At 42.7% G+C, this 19,341-nt stretch overlaps 1 protein-coding gene and 1 long non-coding RNA gene across 2 annotated transcripts; one reads left to right on the top strand and one right to left on the bottom strand.

Moving 5' to 3' along the window:
- Positions 1-2,325: 2,325 nt before the first annotated feature.
- Positions 2,326-17,818, bottom strand: LOC139557740 (proton-transporting V-type ATPase complex assembly regulator TMEM9-like). Its single transcript, XM_071372886.1, has 6 exons — positions 17,689-17,818; positions 16,930-17,099; positions 16,007-16,098; positions 15,591-15,699; positions 6,964-7,095; positions 2,326-3,792 (listed from the first exon to the last, which is right to left on the bottom strand). The coding sequence occupies exons 1-6, from the start codon at positions 17,801-17,803 to the stop codon at positions 3,640-3,642; spliced, it is 771 nt and encodes a 256-aa protein (XP_071228987.1). The 5' UTR covers positions 17,804-17,818; the 3' UTR covers positions 2,326-3,639.
- On the top strand, positions 12,233-14,178 carry LOC139557741 (uncharacterized). The gene is made up of 2 exons (XR_011671456.1): positions 12,233-12,845; positions 13,156-14,178. It is a non-coding gene; the product is annotated as an uncharacterized lncRNA (long non-coding RNA).
- Positions 17,819-19,341: the final 1,523 nt, after the last annotated feature.

Raw genomic sequence — 19,341 nt, 5'->3', positions numbered from 1 at the left:
TCCTGGGGTCCACACAAAACATGACATAATACAGAACATTAATAGACAAGAACAACTGGAGGACAGAACTAAATACATTTAAAAAAAGACACACGTAGCCTATATATCAATACATACACACAAACTATTTAGGTCAAATTGGGAAGAGGCGTTGTGCCATGTGCTGTTACGGCTTTTTGAAACCAGGTTTGCTGTTCATTTGAGCAATATGAGACGGAAGGGAATTCCATGCAATAATGGCTCTATATAGTACTGTACGCTTTCTTGGATTTGGGACTGTGAAAAGACCTCTGGTGCATTCCTGGTGGGGTAAGTGTCTGTGTCAGAGCCTGTTTAAGTTGACTATGCAAACAATTTGGAATTTTCAACACAATGTTTCTAATAGAAAGTAGAATTGATGCAGTCAGTCTCTCAACTCTTAGCCAAGAGAGACAGGCATGCATAGCATTTATATCAGCCCTCTGATTACAAGGAAGAGCAAGACGTGCCTCTCTGTTCGGGGCCAGCTGCTGCTTAACTAGGTCTTTCCTTGCAGGACTCGACCACACGACTGGACAATAATCAAGATAAAATAAAACTAGAGCCTGCAGGACTTGCTTTTTGGAGTTTGGTGTCAAAAAATGTCTTTATTATGGACAGACCTCTCCCAATCTTTACAACCATTGAATCTATATGTTTTGACCATGACAGTTTACAATCTAAGGTAACACAAAGTAATTTATTCTCCTCAACTTGTTCAACAGCCACACCATTCATTACCAGATTCAGCTAAGGTCTAGAACTTAGGGAATGATTTGTACCAAATGCAATGCTCTTAGATTTAGAGATGCTTAGGACCAGTTTTTCACTGGTCACCCATTCCAAAACTCTTATAGGTTAGTGACTTCATTAGCTGTGGTTGCTGATGCGTATATGGTTGAGTCATCAGCATACATGGACACACATGCTTTGTTTAATGCCAGTGGCAGGTCATTGGTAAAAATAGAGAGCTGCCTTGCAGTACACCACACTTGACATGTTTGACATTAGAGAAGCTTCCATTGAAGAAAACCCTCTGAGTTCTATTAGATAGATTGCCATATCGTGGATTGAGAGCTGAGGTTGAAAAGCCATAACACATATGTTTTCTCAATAATAGGTCATGGTCAATAATGTCAAAGGCTGCACTGAAATATAACAGTACAGCTCCTACAATCTTATCAATTTCTTTCAACCAATCATCAGTCATTTGTGTCAGTGCAGTACATGTTGAGTGCCCATCTCTATAAGCATGCTGAAAGTCTGTTGTTAATTTGTTTACAGAGAAATAGCATTGTATTTGCTCAGAGCTGGCAGTAAGCTGATAGGTCTGCTTTTAGAACCAGTAAAGGCTGCTTAACCACTCTTGGGTAGCGGAAGGACTTTGGCTTCCCTCCAGGCCTGAGGACAAAGACTTTCCTCTAGGCTCAGATTAAACATGACAGATAGGTGTGGCTATAGAGTCAGCTACCATCCTCAGTAGCTCATCTAAGTTTTCAATGCCAGGAGGTTTGTCATTATTGTCATTTGTCATTACAAGAATGGAAGGAAGCGGGGGTTTATTTGATCGCCGACGAATTCTCAGAAGGCAGCCCGCCCTTTGGTCCCTTTTGCTCCGCCTTCTCTTCACGGGGATCTGGGCCTGTTCCCGGGAAAGCAGTATATCATTCACGTCGGGCTCGTTAAAGGAAAAAAGGATTCTGCCAGTCCGTGGTGAGTAGTGGTGAGTCACAGTCCTGATGTGCAGAAGTTATTTTCGGTCATTAGAGATGGTAGCGGCAACATTATGTACAAAATAAGTTAAAACTAAAACTTAAACTAACAAAAACACAATTGGTTGGGGACACGTAACACGTAAAACGTCAGCCTTCTTCTCCGGCGACATCTCATAAAAGTCCCCTACCCTGTTACTCACCCTCAATACTCTCTCCACCTCAATCTTAGTTAAAAATGACACACAAAAAATAGCTGAAGATGAAATACATGAAATACATGTATAGATGAAATACATTATGGTCATGGACTAAAGCTGTGCTGAATTGACAAAATGTGCATGGTGTGGTATTATAGATCATGGGCCCAGGCCCAGTTAATACCGTACCTAACAGGACCACTTCCATTTCCACATCATAATGTGCTGTGTGGCCATCTAGTGGTCATGAGTCATACAGGCACCTCTGAAGATGAGGGATAAGCGGCAGGTAACTCAAGTGACAACAAAGGGTTTAACATCGTCTATAAATATAGAAGCAGCTTCAATCAAACTACGTTACACAGATTTCACCAATAACTCCAACAGGATAAATATAAGCTCAACCAAGGTCCATTTTTACTGTTTTCCAAGCATGATGTAGACAATTACACAGACATTCTTTCAACATTGCAAGATCTCAGAACAGAGTCCAACTAAAATAAACAGTGTAATAAAATCCTAGCCTATATCAAAACACACATATCAGTTGATATGTCTTTAACATCAACATACCATATTCAGTTTGATAATTACATTCAAAATAATGTCAATTAAGAGTACATCTGCATTAAAATACGTCAGCTAAAACATTAATTCAATAATTCACAATAGACCTTTTTTCTTCAATTCTCAATGTGTGTGTGTTTGAGGTAAAGCAGGTTAGCATAACTTGACCTCAGAATGTGACTGGAAATGCCCCCCTCCACACACACAGCACAGAGCCTCAATATTCCACTCTGCAATATTCCACTCTGGAAACATACAAAGACATTTGGCATTCCAGTGATTCTACAGTAAATAACTACATTACAATGACCGTTACAAGCTAAGCTATTCACATTTAGCATCCTCAGAGGTTTCACTCATCTGTGTCCACTCCAGGTAGAGACAGCCTATCAAACAACACATTTTTCAAAGCCAGCCAAACTATCAATCATCATTACATGGCTAAATAAAGCAATACCTTTTCCTTTCTTGTGTCTTTAAGTGCAAAGAATATCATCAGGAAGTGCAAAATGAACCACAAGTGGTTCTGATGATAAACAGTGCTTAAACTAAGGAATGAACTTGGCTTGGCACCAGCTAATAATTAAGGTAACCAATTACATACCGGCAGCCTATTTACAGTGAGCCTATCATTCACAAGCATTCAGCCTACCTAAAATATCCGGTGCGCTGAGGTAGCTTCACAAAACAACAATGAGAATTGAAAATGATTTGTAAAATGTGCTTAAGCATGTTAAAAATATTCTGAATCAGTCCTATTTTTCAAAACTTATTTTGGATAAAGTGATTGTAAAATATCCAGTTCCATTTCCTGTTTTATCTTTCCATGCAGATGATGCAGAGATGATGATGCAACCAACTTCCACTTTGCTGTTTGGCTATACTCCTCATTTTGATACACATCTATATTCTCATGACAGCACCCACCATTTTGGAAACAAAGGACAAATGGGCCAGCGATCGTTCCAAACAGAATTACCATAACGCTCATAAACAATCCTAAATGTGCAGGGACTGTATTGAAATGGCAAAGGGATTGAAATCCTGAAGCACAACATGTAGCTAATGACACTACAACAGTAGCAGATGTGGACGAAGCTTGTGAGGTGACTAGCCACTGATCTGAAGTCAGCCATTGAGGTTTAACTAAGCATCTTGTGTCGGTCAAAGACAGTCTTGCGCTGTTCCTGGACCTGTTTTTTCCAGCGCTGCTGGGCTCCCTCTACCCGTTCCAGTACTGTGTTACCTCTGGCTCCCTGGGCAGCAGCAGCACACTCAGGCTGCGGCCGCATGTCCTGTAAGGGAGGGGTGGGGGGGTAGACAGAGAGAGACACAGAGAGGAGAGAGAGAGACAGACAGACAGAGAGTGTACAGGACGTTACACGCACACCTGTTAATCAGTGACGTAGAAACCAGCAAACCAGTAGAATTGTTCCTCATAACACACATCCCACAGCCTCCCGACAGACGTAACATTGCTTTGCAGATGTTAAGAAGCAGAGACCATATCTCCCCGAGTCTGTTTCCTATGTGTGGTGTACAGTGCCTTCGGAAAGTATTCAGACCGCTTGACATTTTGTTACATTACAGCCTTATTCTAAAATGGATTTTTTTTAAATCCTCATCAATCTACACACAATACCCCATAATAACAAAGCAAAAACAGGTTAAGAAAATTTTAATAATTTATAACAAAATTAAAAAACTACTCACATTTAGAGTCGTGGCCAAAAGTTTTGAGAATGACACAAATTTTTATTTTCACAAAGTCTGCTGCCTTAGTTTGTATGATGGCAATATGCATATACTCCAGAATGTTATAAAGAGTGATGAGATGAAATGCAATTAATTGCAAAGTCCCTCTTTGCCATGCAAATGAACTGAATCCCCCAAAAACATTTCCACTGCATTTCAGCCCTGCCACAAAAGGACCGGCTGACATGTCAGTGATTCTCTCGTTGACGAGGACAAGGCCGGAGATCACTCTGTCATGGTGATTGAGTTCGAATAACAGACTGGAAGCTTCAAAAGGAGGGTGGTGCTTGGAATCATTGTTCTTCCTCTGTCAACCATGGTTACCTGCACGGAAAAACGTGCCGTCATCATTGCTTTGCACAAAAAAAGCTTCACAGGTAAGGATATTGCTGCCAGTAAGATTGCACCTAAATCAAACATTTATCGGATCATCAAGAACTTCAAGGAGAGCGGTTCAATTGTTGTGAAGAAGGCTTCAAGGCACCCAAGAAAGTCCAGCACGCACCAGGACGTCTCCTAAAGTTGATTCAGTTGCGGGATCAGGGCACCACCAGTACAGAGCTTGCTCAGGAATGGCAGCAGGCAGGTGTGAGTGCATCTGCACGCACAGTGAGGCGAAGACTTTTGGAGGATGGCCTGGTGTCAAGAAGGGCAGCAAAGAAGCCACTTCTCTCCAGGAAAAACATCAGGGACAAACTGATATTCTGCAAAAGGTACAGGGATTGGACTGCTGTCGACTGGGGTAAAATCATTTTCTCTGATGAATCCCCTTTCTGATTGTTTGCAGCATCTGGAAAAAAGCGCTACCAGTCCTGTGTCATGCCAACAGTGAAGCATCCTGAGACCATTCATGTGTGGGGTTGCTTCTCAGCCAAGGGAGTGGGCTCACTCACAATTTTGCCTAAGAACACAGCCATGAATAAAGAATGGTACCAACACATCCTCCGAGAGCAACTTCTCCCAACGTTCCAGGAACAGTTTGGTGACGAACAATTCCTTTTCCAGCATGATGGAGCACCTTGCCATAAGGCAAAAGTGATAACTAAGTGGCTCGGGGAACAAAACATCGATATTTTGGGTCCATGGCCAGGAAACTCCCCAGACCTTAATCCCATTGAGAACTTGTGGTCAATCCTCAAGAGGCGGGTGGACAAACAAAATCCCATGTTTTTGTCAATAAAAACTTTGAAACTTATGAAATTCTTGTAATTATACTTCAGTATTCCATAGTAACATCTGACAAAATATCTAGAGACACTGAAGCAGCAAACTTTGTGGAAATTAATATTTGTGTCATTCTCAAAACGTTTGGCCACGACTGTACATAAGTATTCAGACCCTTTACTCAGTACTTTGTTGAAGCATCTTTGGCAACAAACTTGGCACACCTGTATTTGGGGAGTTTCTTCCATTCTTCTCTGCTTCTCTGATCCTCTCAAGCGCTGTCAGGTTGGATGAGGAGGGTTGCTGCACAGATATTTTCAGGTCTCTCCAAGTCTGGGCTCTGGCTGGGCCACTCAAGGACATTCAGAGACTTGTCCCGAAGCCACTCCTGTGTTGCCTTGGCTGCGTGCTTAGGGTCGTTGTCCTGTTGGAAGGTGAACCTTCGCCCCAGTCTGAGGTCCTAAACGCTCTGGAGCAGGTTCTCATCAAGGATCTCTCTGTAATTTGCTCCGTTCATCTTTGCCTTGATCCTGACTAATCTTCCAGTCCCTGCCGCTGAAAAACATCCCGACAACATGATGCTGCCACCACCATGCTTCACCGTAGGGATGGTGCCAGGTTTCTTCCAGGCGTGACACTTGGCATTCAGACCAAAGAGTTCAATATTGGTTTCATCAGACCAGAGAATTGTGTTTCTCATGGTCTTAGAGTCTTTAGGTGACCATTGGCAAACTCCAAGCGGGCTGTCATGTGCCTTTTACTGAGTAGTGGCTTCCGTCTGGCCACTCTACCATAAAGGCCTGATCGATGGAGTGCTACAGAGATGGTTGTCCATCTGGAAGGTTCTCCCATCTCATCAGAGGAACTCTAGATCTCTGTCAGAGTGACCATCGGGTTCTTGGTCACCTCCCTGACCAAGGCTCTTCTCCCCAGATTGCTCAGTTTGGCTGGACGACCAGCTCTAGGAAGAGTCTTGGTGGTTCCATCCTTCTTCCATTTAAGAATGATGGAGGCCACTGTGTTCTTGGGGACCTTCAATGCTGCAGACATTTTTTGGGTACCCTTCCCCAGATCTGTGCCTCGACACAATAGTCTCTCAGAGCTCTACGGACAATTCCTTCCACCTCATGGCTTGGTTTTTGCTCTGACATGCACTGTCAACTGTGGGACCTTATATAGACAGGTGTGTGCCTTTCCAAATCATGTCCAATCAATTGAATTTACCACAGGTGGACTCCAATCAAGTTGTAGAAACATCTCTAGGATGATCAATGGAAACAGGAGGCACTTGAGCTCAATTTCGAGTCTCCTAGTAAAGGGTCTGAATACTTATGTAAATAAGGTATTTCATTTTTTTTTTTTTCTAATACTTTTGCAAAAATGTCTAAAAACCTGTTTTCACTTGATGATTATGGGGTATTGTATGTAGATTAATGAGGATTTTTTTTGTTTAATCCATTTTAGAATAAGGCTGTAACATAACAAAATGTGTAAGAAGTCAAGGGGTCTGAATACTTTCCGAAGGCACTGTATATCTGTTTATATACCTCAGAGTCATCCTCATTGTGAAGGGGTTGGATGTAGGGGTCATGTTTACGGATGAGAGGTTCAACCAGCAGCAGGAACAACATGTAGAGTAGCAGAGAACCCACCACTGACAGGTAGATGATGATCGTCACCTGGGGATGATGGAAAATAAATGTAACTTGGATTCAAGTTTAGCAGACAAAGCCTTTGGCTGCTTTCTGACATGCAAAGGCAAACATTTGACAAGTAAAACATGCAGGGGTACAAAGACAGGAAAGGAAGGATGTATCTAAAAAGAAGGGGGATATTTCATATATTATTTGCTATTTATATAATATAAACAATATGATTTATTATTCATGTTATTTACAAATGCAGTAGTAGTTAGTATGTATGTAAAAAAAGAATGGAACAATTTTAATAAAAAAATTAACTATAGAATACTTAATAGAATAGAAATGTATGTATAAATTGATGATAAATTATGACATTTGATGAAAACAGCTGCCACCTGCATAGGACTGGGCGATATGGCCTAAAAATCCTATCTAAAAAACAAAAAACAATTATGACACACACACACACCCTGTAAAGTATTCAGACCTCTCGACTTTTTCCACATTTTGTTACGTTACAGCCTTATTCTAAAATGTCTTAATCGTTTTTCCTCTCATCAATCTACACACAATACCCCATAATGACAAAGCCAAAACTTTTTTATTGTTGACATTTTTCCCATTTTTTTTTTTTTAACAACGGAATTATCACATTTACATAAGTATTCAGACCCTTTACTCAGTACTTTGTTGAAGCACCTTTGGCAACGATTACAATCTTGAGTCTTCTTGGATAGGACGCTACAAGTTTGGCAAACCTGTATTTGGGGAGTTTCTCACATTCTTCTCTGCAGATCCTCTCAAGCTCTGTCAGGTTGGATGGGGAGCGTTGCTGCACAGCTATTTTCAGGTCTTTCCAGAGCTGTTCGATCGGGTTCAAGTCTGGTCATGATGCTGCCACCACCATGATGAGATGGAGGCCACTGTGTTCTTGGGGACCTTCAATGCTGCAGACATTTTTTGGTACCCTTCCCCCGATCTGTGCCTCGACACAATCCTGTCTCGGAGCTCTACGAACAATTCCTTCCACCTCATGGCTTGGTTTTTGCTTTGACATGCACTGTCAACTGTGGGACCTTATATAGACAGCTGTGTGCCTTTCTAAATCATGTCCAATCAATTGAATCTACCACAGATGGACTCCAATTAAGTTGTATAAACATCTCAAGGATGATCAATGGAAACAGGATGCATCTGAGCTCAATTTCGAGTCTCATAGCAAAGGGTCTGAATACTTATTTCCATAAGGTATCTTTTTTCCCCCTTTTTTTTCTGGCCATCGTCGATCCACTTTTCATTTTCCATTTGTTTTGTCTTGTTTTCCGTTTCCAGGTTCTCATTTTCCCTCATTAAGTGTTGTGTATTTACCCTCTGTTCCCTCCATGTCTTTGTGCGGAATTGTTTATTGTTAAGTGCTTGTGCACGTTATGCTGGTGTGTGACGGATTTTTACCCATTGATTTATTGTACTGTTTACAGTGGTTTTATTTATTAAACTGCGCCGTTGTAAATCAGTTTTGCTCTCCTGCGCCTGACTTCTCTGCCGCCAGTATGCACCCCTGACAGAATTCCGCACCCAACTTATGGAGTCAGCAGGAGCAGGTACCCCCGGTATAGGGGTGGAGGAGCGCGTCCGGGAGCACGCAGCAATGCTCCACCATCTTGGCACCACCATGGACCGCGTTGTCCAGACAATGGACCGCTGGGAGGGAGACAGGGAGTTCTCACAGCGCCTCCACCAGCACAACCGGGGTCTCCACTACGCGCCCCTCCTTCTCCTGGTCCCAGTGGGATTCGTCTCTCCCTTCCCCAGGAATATGATGGGATGGCTGCGAACTGCCAGGGGTTGCTCTTACAGCTGGACTTATACCTGGCAACCGTCCACCCGGCTCCTTCAGGCCGTGAGAGGTTGTCCGCCCTCATCTCGTGCCTCACCGGGAAAGCCCTGGAGTGGGCCAACGCCGTGTGGAGAGAGGGAGATGCGGCGTTGGACCAGTTTGAGGAGTTCACCCGCCGCTTCCGGGCAGTCTTCAACCACCCGCCCGAGGGTAGAGCGGCGGGTGAACGCCTCTTCCATCTGAGGCAGGGGACGAGGAGCGCCCAGGAGTTCGCCCTGGAGTTTAGGACCCTGGCTGCCGGTGCGGGATGGAACGACAGGGCCCTGATCGAGCATTATCGCTGCAGGCTGCGCGAGGATGTCCGTCGAGAGTTGGCCTGCAGAGACACCACCCTCACGTTCGACCAGCTGGTGGACCTGTCCATCCGGCTGGACAACCTGCTGGCTACCCGCGGACGTTCAGATCGGGGTCTGTTGGTTCCATCCCCCCGCACCCCCTCTCCGATACCCATGGAGATTGCGCAGGGAGACCGGAGGGGGTTCTAGCTCGTGCACCATCTGTGGCCACAGGGGTCACACTGCCGGTCGGTGCCGGGTTGGTTCCTCTAGGTATCGAGGCAGCAGGCACGGCGCTCTGGCGTCACCCCAGGTGAGCCGGCACCATTCTCACCCAGAGCCCTCTGTTGCACATATGTTTGTGTATGTCACTTTTCCTGAGTTTTCCCCGCATTCCCAGCATAAGGCGCTCGTCGATTCAGGCGCGGCTGGGAATTTTATAGATAGATCGTTCGCCCATAGTTTAGAGATCCCCATTGTTCCTGTGGCTGTGCCCTTCCCGCCTTATATAGTCGACCATTAGGGTCAGGGTTGATTAGGGAGGCCAATGCTGGGCATGGTGACGCAGGGGAATCACAAGGAGAGAATTAGTCTCTTCCTTATTGACTCTCCTGCATTTCCCGTGGTGCTAGGCCTACCCTGGTTAGCTTGTCATGACCCCACTGTTTCTTGGCCACAGAGGGCTCTCACGGGGTGGTCGTGAGAGTGCTCTGGGAGGTGTTTAGGGGTTTAAGTTGGTGCTACTACGGTGGAAAGTCCAGACCAGGTCTCCACCGTGCGCATTCCCCCTGAATATGCCGATTTGGCTCTCGCCTTCTCCAAAGATCAGCCTTACCTCGGGTTTTCACCCTGAGAGTAACGGGCAGGTGGAGAGATTTAACCAGGATGTGGGTAGGTTTCTGAGGTCTTATTGCCAGGACCGGCCGGGGGAGTGGGCGGCGTTTGTGCCCTGGGCAGAGATGGCCCAGAACTCGCTCCGCCACTCCTCCACTAACCTCTCCCCTTCCAATGCGTACTGGGGTATCAGCCGGTTCTGGCTCCTTGGCATCAGAGTCAGACCGAGGCTCCTGCGGTGGACGACTGGTTCCGGAGGAGACATGGGACGCCGCTCATGTTCACCTTCAGCGCGCACTGCTTTTTAAGCAGTCGGGAATAATTAGATTATTTCCGGGCTTGTAAAATTACACCGAGGCTAATTATAAGCCTTCAACCATAACACCTACTGATAATTGTATTAGTTTTTCAAAATAGTTTAACCTGCTTTTATTTCAATAATCACTGATCTGGCATTCAAGTGTATAAGTCTATGAAAATGCCATTTTTGTTACAAATGTAACCAGAACCATGCACATCCACTAATAATGAACAACGTCTGGTAGCAGTCTTTATAGAACATTAACACAGGTTTCAAACAGTTTCACAAGCCCACCGCTAGCGAGTAGCCAGCTAGTTTGTATATTTAAAGTCTAGCCAACTTGGATCTATTTGTTTGTTAACAAGGTAGAACAGTTGAACTGTTATGAATACACCCTCCTGTCTGCCTCCAACTGTTTGAACAAAATAGCCTGCGGCCTACATAGATAAAAATGTGCTTATTTCTCAGAATGAGAAAGAGGTGTCTGCCAATTCCTTATACAAACATATGCGGGAAGTACTTTCTATTTGAGTGTTTACCAGCATTTGTAGCTTGAGTCTGATAATTATATGTACAAAACAGTAAATCTGATAATACTTGTGGAATATAAAAATATATGCTTGGTATGTTTTCCAGTTTCTTGAAATACTTTATAAATGCTACTTATTATTTCTATGTGAAATGGTCTATTCAATCCTTCTACATTTTTGTAGACGCTCTTATCCAGAACAACTTACAGTAAGTAGTGAGTGCATACATTTTCATACTGGTCCCCAGTGGGACTTGAACCCAACAACCCTAACGTTGCAAGCGTCATGCTCTAATGGGGCGGCAGGTAGCCTAGTGGTTAGAGCGTTGGACTAGTAACCAAAAGGTTGCAAGATCGAATCCGCGAGCTGACAAGGTACAAATCTGTCGTTCTGCCCCTGAACAAGGCAGTTAACCCACTGTTCCTAGGCCGTCATTGAAAATAAGAATTTGTTCTTAACTGACTTGCCTAGTTAAATAAAGGTAAAATAAATAAAAAATAACAACTGAGGCACATCATCACAAAACACTTGATGTCTCAATTTACTGTATTGGTCATTGTTTTTCTTCATGGTGATGGAAAGTCTACAGGTACAAACCTAGATGACCAGCCTTATGTACAATACAATAATGTACATTAAGTGGTTTGTAAGGATGGTAAATAAAAACTGCACAAAAAGTGGTTGTTTTCTATGTTATTTGATCAAGGAAAATATTTAATTTGATGTGGATGTTTTGTGTCTTTGCCCATAACTCTGCACCTTTTGATGTAAATGTTTGAGGATTCCATTAGAATGACAATCGCAGAGAAAGGGACAGGGCAACAACTCTTACAATTCCAACTATTGAATCCTGCAAGATACTGTTCTGAATTATACAACCATATTATACAATTATACAACTACCTATGTATTGGTCTGGTGGTACCTATATATTGGTCTGCTAAAACAGGACTATTAAAGGCCCAGTGCACAACTTATGTGAAAAAATATTTTATTATTATACATTTTTTTTTTTTATTCTGCACCCCTACTTCCCTCGGCTATGTATACAAATACATATTTTTATGGACATTTACAAAACACACACTAGACAGCTAGCCCATAACAGTCTGTGGCAAAACTGAAGCTAGTGTTACATGGTACTGCAATGTCGCACGATACAGGATTGAGCATTCATTTTCCACAATCATGTTCACTGATACTCTCAGTAGGGTCTGTTCTGAATTATGGGAGTCGAGATATAAAAAGGGGATCGTTACAAAGGTTAAATCCTCCTCTATTACAGTAAAATAATGTCTCAATGTGTTTCGATGTCCATATGACCCCTTATGTCAGACCAAACCTAAAATGCAAATAGCGAGTTGAAACTGCTTGTTGTCAGATACAAACCTTGATTCTTGCACAATGGCACTTGGAACATCGCACTAAAAAAATTTAATAAATGAATTTGATATTTATCGCCCAGCCCTACACCAAGTCAGTGGGGCCTCGAGTAGAGCACTTAACCCTTAACCTGCTCCACAGGTGCTGCTCTCTGGCTGACCCTGTGCTGCACGTGGCGCAGAGCAGCACTTGGAGCAGGTTGGAGGTTTAGTGGCTCAAGGTCAGGTGGTAACTGAGATGATGCCAACAACCCTGAGGTCATGCCAAGTTTTGTTTGTCTAAATTTGCCACTTGGCACTGCCTTATTCGTTAAAAACCTGGTCGTCATTTCACTGAAAACACAGTTGTACTGTAGGTGTTGCTGCCTCCGTGTGCGCTCATTGGTTGAGGCATCCCTGAGAACAGACCATCTAGGGTTATCTTTGTGTGGGGGCATACTGTATGTTGGGGGTGAATTGGAGAAGCCCGATGAAGTATTTATAAACAGCGAATGGACACAGGAAAACCCATCAGTGGTTGGTTCCCCTGAGATACAGAGCATCGTCTACAGACTCTACTTAGCACAGGTAAGATCTACTCCGGTCTCATCTTCATATCGTTTATATGAGTCCTGTAACACGTGTACAGCATAGCATTTTGCATATTGTACCACTAACACAATTATTTCTCTTTTTCTTACTTAATTTGTATTTATTTTCTCTTATCTCCTCTTCTCTGTGAAGACTGTTAGTGTTGTATCTCCTCTTCTCTGAAGACTGTTCGTTTTTGCCTCAGGTTCTTTCTGACTCTCATGTGGCTTGACTAGGCTATATTTTGTCATCCTGTTGACATGCAAATGTCTTTGAAACTCTGCCTTCTATTTTTTCCCTCTCGTAGTTTTCTTTCCCCTACTGAAAGCCATGGCCTCCCTCTCTCTGGGACTGCTGTTTCTCTGTATGCTGGTTGGCGTCCATTGTGCAAACGTCAGGGTGTCCGGCCTTCATGCCAGCAGCCTTGATGGGGACCCTGCTGGTAATTTCCCTGACCCCTACGTCAAGGTTTGGTGTGGTGGCGAACCCGGTGGCATGACAGACTGGCACAAGGATACTCAAAACCCATCCTGGAGTGCCGTATTCAACTTTCTGAATGTGCCTTCCAGTGCTTCCCTGAAGTTTGAGATCTGGGACAAGGACCTAATCTACGATGACCACCTGGGAACATGTACCACTAAGCTCCATCCTGGCAGTCACAGCATAACCTGCGGTCTGAGTAGTGGAACCTTCTACTACACTTACAGTTACCAGTAAACCAGCCATAATGTACAACATCAGTTACCAGTAAACCAGCCATAATGTACAACATCAGTTACCAGTAAGCCAGCCATAATGTACAACATCAGTTACCAGTAAGCCAGCCATAATGTACAACATCAGTTACCAGTAAGCCAGCCATAATGTACAACATCAGTTACCAGTAAGCCAGCCATAATGTACAACATCAGTTACCAGTAAACCAGCCATAATGTACAACATCAGTTACCAGTAAGCCAGCCATAATGTACAACATCAGTTACCAGTAAGCCAGCCATAATGTACAACATCAGTTACCAGTAAGCCAGCCATAATGTACAACATCAGTTACCAGTAAGCCAGCCATAATGTACAACATCAGTTACCAGTAAGCCAGCCATAATGTACAACATCAGTTACCAGTAAACCAGAAATAATGTACAACATCAGTTACCAGTAAACCAGAAATAATGTACAACATCAGTTACCAGTAAGCCAGCCATAATGTACAACATCAGTTACCAGTAAGCCAGCCATAATGTACAACATTCGGCCATCACATACCTTAATGAAATTCTAAGGAATTTTACAGATGAACATTAAGGCCTAAATAAAAACTTGCATTTCTGAACAATGGTCTCAGTCTGGTTCTCTTATTTATTTGGACAGTAAAGCTAAAATGTTGACATTTGTTTCTATACTCCAACATTTTGGATTTGAGATCAAATGTTTCATATTAGGCAACAATACAGAATGTCACCTTTAATTTGAGGCTATTTTCATACATACAGATAGATACAGGATCTTAATTTGATCACTTTTGTTGCGGAGAATTTTCCTACGCCACATAAATTCACCGAAACCCCACACTAACCCACAGTTATATTAACAGTACTGCACTTTGATGAAGCCTACTTTTGTCTAGCTAATAGTTTAATCACCGATCAAGCACATTATGGACTAAAGGTTCAAATCCTGTTGCTGCAGGATTATTTTACTGCTTAGAAATGAAAGTGCTTTTTGGGTCTACTCCCCCATTTAAAGAAGTCAAGTATTTGGACAAATTCACTTATAGTGTATTAAAATAATCAAAAGTTTAGTATTCGGTCCCATATTCCTAGCACGCAATGACTACATCAAGCTTGTGACACTACAAACTTGTTGGATGCATATACAGTTTGTTTTGGTTGTGTTTTGGATTATGTTTTTCCCAATAAGAACTGAATGGTGAATAATGTATTCTGTCATTTTGGAGTCACTTTTATTGTAAATAAGAATAGATGTTTCTGAACACTTCTACGACAATGTGGATGCTACCATGGTTAGGAATAATCATGAATGAATTGTGAATAAGAATGAATGAGAAAGTTACAGAGCACACAAATACCATACCCCCCCAAAAGTATGATTGGTATCAGTGAGAGGTTAGCATTTCTTTAGGGATAATGTAAGATCTTTAGTCATGATTTTGGGGGTATGATCATAATTTTTCACGATTCATTCATGATTATCCGTCATCATGGTAGCATCCAGTGTTCAGAAACATCTATTCTTATTTACAATAAAACTGACTCCAAATTTACAATATACATTATTCACCATTCATTTCCTATTGGGCAAAATATAATCTGAAACACATGACTGAACAAGTTTATTTGTTATCAAACCAATGATTAGTGGCCCGGGATTAGTTTAAAACAGCCCGCGACATGGTTTGTTAAATTATATAAAATCCGCGACAGACTGAAAAAAGGTAGATTTTCCCTCTGTGGCACTCAAAGTCTGAATAAATCAAAGTGCTGAAAGATGTGGTAGTATCATATGAAACAGTACTACAGTATTCTAAAATGTTAATAAGTATCATGACATATTGGTACCGTGATATTACCGTGGTACAATCTGTTCCGTTACTAATGATGTAACTTGTTGAATATCATACTCCTCCCTACACCAATGTATCTTTAGCATTAAAACTTGTCACTTTTGACCAGGTAATATCAGTTGAAATCTACTCTGTGTGTCATTGTAAAGGGTCAGGTGTACCTTGATGGTGTTGCTGCTGCGTTCCTCATACTTGCACTCACACAGCAGACAGTAGGCCTCCACATCATGGCCTGGCACTGGCATGGGCTCCACTACATGGAGGCACTTACTGAGCAGACAAAGGTACACACATTATAAATAACTAGTCTCTTATTATTAGTCTACTTGCATCTATGTTAGTCCAAGATGTAAGCCTGACACTTTTATTCATTCTTTCCAGAACTACATTTGAACTACGAAGACATCGATCAGCAAATTGTGTGTGTGGGGGATCCTTAAATCCACAGCTTCTTGACAGAACTAGTTAAATGTACTGTGGAAGACAACAGGAGCGAACAAAGATGAGTGACTGAGTTAGACCAGATTGTGAATTCTGCATGATGTGCATAGGGCTTATGTGATAGAACATTTCTCACCAATCTTTCTGGGAGACATTCCTGCTGTAGATGTGTCCAGTGATGTTCCTGTAGGGTGGACAGATACACTTGCAGCGCACGTCTTCAAAACTCTGTGAACATAGAGAATAACATTATCGTCATGGGGATCTACAAAACACAGTGAATTGTTAGCCTGTACTCTCAGAAAAAAAGATGATAACTAGAACATAAAAGGGTTATTTGGCTGTCCCCATAGGATAACCCTTTGAAGAACCCTTATTGGTTCCAGGTAAAACCCTTTTGGGTTCCATGTAGAACCTTTTCCAGAGGGTTCTACCTGAAACCAAAAAGGGTTATCCTATAGACGGGTTAGCTAACAACATCACGAAAACGACGTGCTCCAATTGGGCAGAAGTCTGTGTGTTGTTGTGATTCTGGATGGTCAGATAGCTAGCAACAACGACAAGAAACTGCCATGTGGGAATCGTAGGTTGCTCGTGTCAGCTACTTTTATCTTGTTCTTGATATACCAAGTCTTGTTTTGAGGTCTATGCTAATATGGCAAAAATTCCCTAGCTAGCTAACCAACAACTGTAACAATGTATTTGAGCGACCACAAGCGCACATTGTGTGTAAACTTATTTATGTTTTCAATAAACATTTGAAATATAGTCGAAATATATATAATACATATATTTAACATGTTGCCAACAATCTAAGCCAACCCTGTCTGTTTTGTGTCTGTTTTGCTGCATAGTTGCTAAACAACCAACCCGTCTATGGGGATGGCCGAAGAACCCTTTTTTCTAAGAGTGTGGTCCTAGATCTGTTTGTGCTGTCTTGCCAAATGACAATGACCGCAGACAGCATAAACAGATCTGGGACCAGGCTAATGATTTGTGTGAGCATCATCAGAAATTGACACTGTACACCAGTGAGTATGGCCCCGTCAATTAACATACCTTGCTTGCGTGTGCAAACGAGAACACCTCACAGAGCAGCACAAGCAGCAAGCCAAATAGGAGAGACCTGGAACTCTGTTCTCTCCTGGATGACATACTGACAGACAGGAAGACAGGTAGCAATCTCCTCAAACTGGACTGGAGGAGGAAGACCACTGACGTAGCTATATCTGGGAGGGAGAGGTGGTCACACGCACACTCTTTATGGTACGTTTTCCCACAGGTTTGCTTTTGCTACATTTTTAAATAAACACATTTATTTACAACTGCTGTCAACAGTAACGTTAAAGGGGGCAATCTGCAGTTGCTATATCCATTTTTGGACTTGTGAATTAACGATATGTACCCATTGATTCTTGAGATTAGTTGAACTGTCGTACCCCATCAGAACCCCAAATCTAAGCATGTTTTACCCAAATGTTTGTAAAGAGGAGTAAATGTGAACACTATTTAGCCTAAGTTTGATATATGGGATGGTCAGTCTTTGCATTCATAGCTATATCTCTGATTTTGAGAGTGGTTACATTTCTCAGCTTTGTTATTGTTTTAACTGCTGATTGCTGCTTTAACGTTAATAGCTGGCTAACAGTAGCTAGCATGCTGTCGATAAAGGCCTTTATTAGAGGCTAAGTCGAAGGCATTCGTGTCATTAATTAATATGTGTATGTGGCAAAAGTAACATTACAAATGCCACACCAGCGTAATATGTATTAGCTGGCAAATATCTGTGAAAAATGTTATTATTTGCTACGCACATACCACAGGACTTTTGCTTTTCTTTGTTCTTCTTCAGTGGGGTGTAATGTCGGTTGGTAGCGAACTGTGAGTGCTTTATCGCCACCTTCTGGGCTGGAATAGAAAGACCAGAGCCCATAGGTTTTTCTCTGGAAAGGACTGGTGTATTTAGGATTCCTGGCAATGCACAAATGATTTACATATTTGAATGCAATTTAATGCCTGCTGGGGAAAAAGCCTCAGTCCAGCGTGTGGAATATTGGCTAAAATGTCTGTTTACGATGTGTAGCCTGATGTATCATTTAACATTTTAGTCATTAAGCAGACTCTTATCCAGAGCGACTTACAGGAGCAATTAGGGTTAAGTGCCTTGCTCAAGGGCACATCGACACATTTTTTACCTTGTCGGCTCGGGGATTCAAACCAGTGACCTTTCGGTTACTGGCTCAACGCTCTTAACCACTAGGCTACCTGCCACCCTCGAATCCTCTCTTTAGCTATAACGTAAAACCCTGCTTCTTCTTCTTGACCCGATCAATATCTCTATTTCCTGGTAATCCTATCATATATATTCTTTCAGCCTAGACTCTAGGCTACCTTTAATACGTCATACAAATCAATAACGCACAGATGCAGCTCAAAACACTTGAGGTCCTAGTCATCATGCGGAGAAATGGCAGAGGGAGACACTGATACTTCTCTAATGAGCTTTAACATCAGTGTAAACACTTCTCTGTATTGTCTGGTCGTCTTCCTCTTTCCCTCCACCTGAATCTGTCCTGTATTTCAGACTGGTCTCATAGACTAGACGGAACATAGTTAAAGTAAGTCCAGGACAATGAAATTAGTATGATATGTTTGGTATAGTTATATAAGACAGAAGGTTAACTCTACTGGAGGGATGTTCAGGCGCCGCTCCAGGATGTCCCATAAGTGTTCAATTGTGTTGAGATCTGGTGACTGACACGCACACACACACACACACACCTACCAGACGAGCTAAATGCCTTTTATGCTCGCTTCGAGGCAAGCAACACTGAAGGATGCACGAGAGCACCAGCTGTTATAGATGACACCAGCTGTTCTAGATAACGTTCTCAGTAGCCGATGTGAACAAAACCTTTAAACAGGTCAACATTCACAAAGCCGCTGGACCAACTGTCAAGTGTCTTCACTGACATTTTCAACCTCTCCTTGACCGAGGCTGTAATACCTACATGTTTCAAGCAGACCACCATAGTCCCTGTGCCCAAGGAAGCGAAGGTAATCTGCCTAAATGATTACCGCCCCATGGCACTCACATCAGTAGCTTTGAAAGATTGGTCATGGCTCACATCAACAGCATCCTCCCGGACACCCTAGACCCAATCCAATTCGCATAATGCTCCAACAGATCCACAGATGACGCAATCTCTATCGCACTCCACACTGCCCTTTCTCACCTGGACAAACGGAACACCTATGTGAGAATGCTGTTCATTGACTACAGCTCAGCGTTCAACACCATAGTGCCCACAAAGCTCATCGCTAAACTAAGGACTCTGGGACAAAACAAAACTGCAACTGGTTCCTGGACTTCCTGATGGGCCTCCCCCAGGTGATAAGAGTAGGCAACAACACGCCTGCCACGCTGATCCTTAACACTGTGGCCCCTCAGGGGTGTGTTCTTAGTCCCTT

This window comes from Salvelinus alpinus, chromosome 28, assembly GCF_045679555.1.
Source record: "Salvelinus alpinus chromosome 28, SLU_Salpinus.1, whole genome shotgun sequence".
NCBI classification, from domain to species: domain Eukaryota; kingdom Metazoa; phylum Chordata; class Actinopteri; order Salmoniformes; family Salmonidae; genus Salvelinus; species Salvelinus alpinus.
Note: the sequence above shows the minus strand (reverse complement) of the source record. Positions and strands in the feature narration are given on the sequence as shown.

Coding starts and splice junctions, on each gene's coding strand:
- LOC139557740 (XM_071372886.1), bottom strand. CDS start 17,803: ATGGGCTCTGGTCTTTCTATTCCAGCCCAGAAGGTGGCGATAAAGCAC. Junction 7,096..15,590: donor GCAGCAGCAACACCATCAAG/GTACACCTGACC, acceptor CATCATCCCCAG/GTGACGATCATCATCTACCT. Junction 3,793..6,963: donor ACAATGAGGATGACTCTGAG/GTATATAAACAG, acceptor CCTCCCTTACAG/GACATGCGGCCGCAGCCTGA.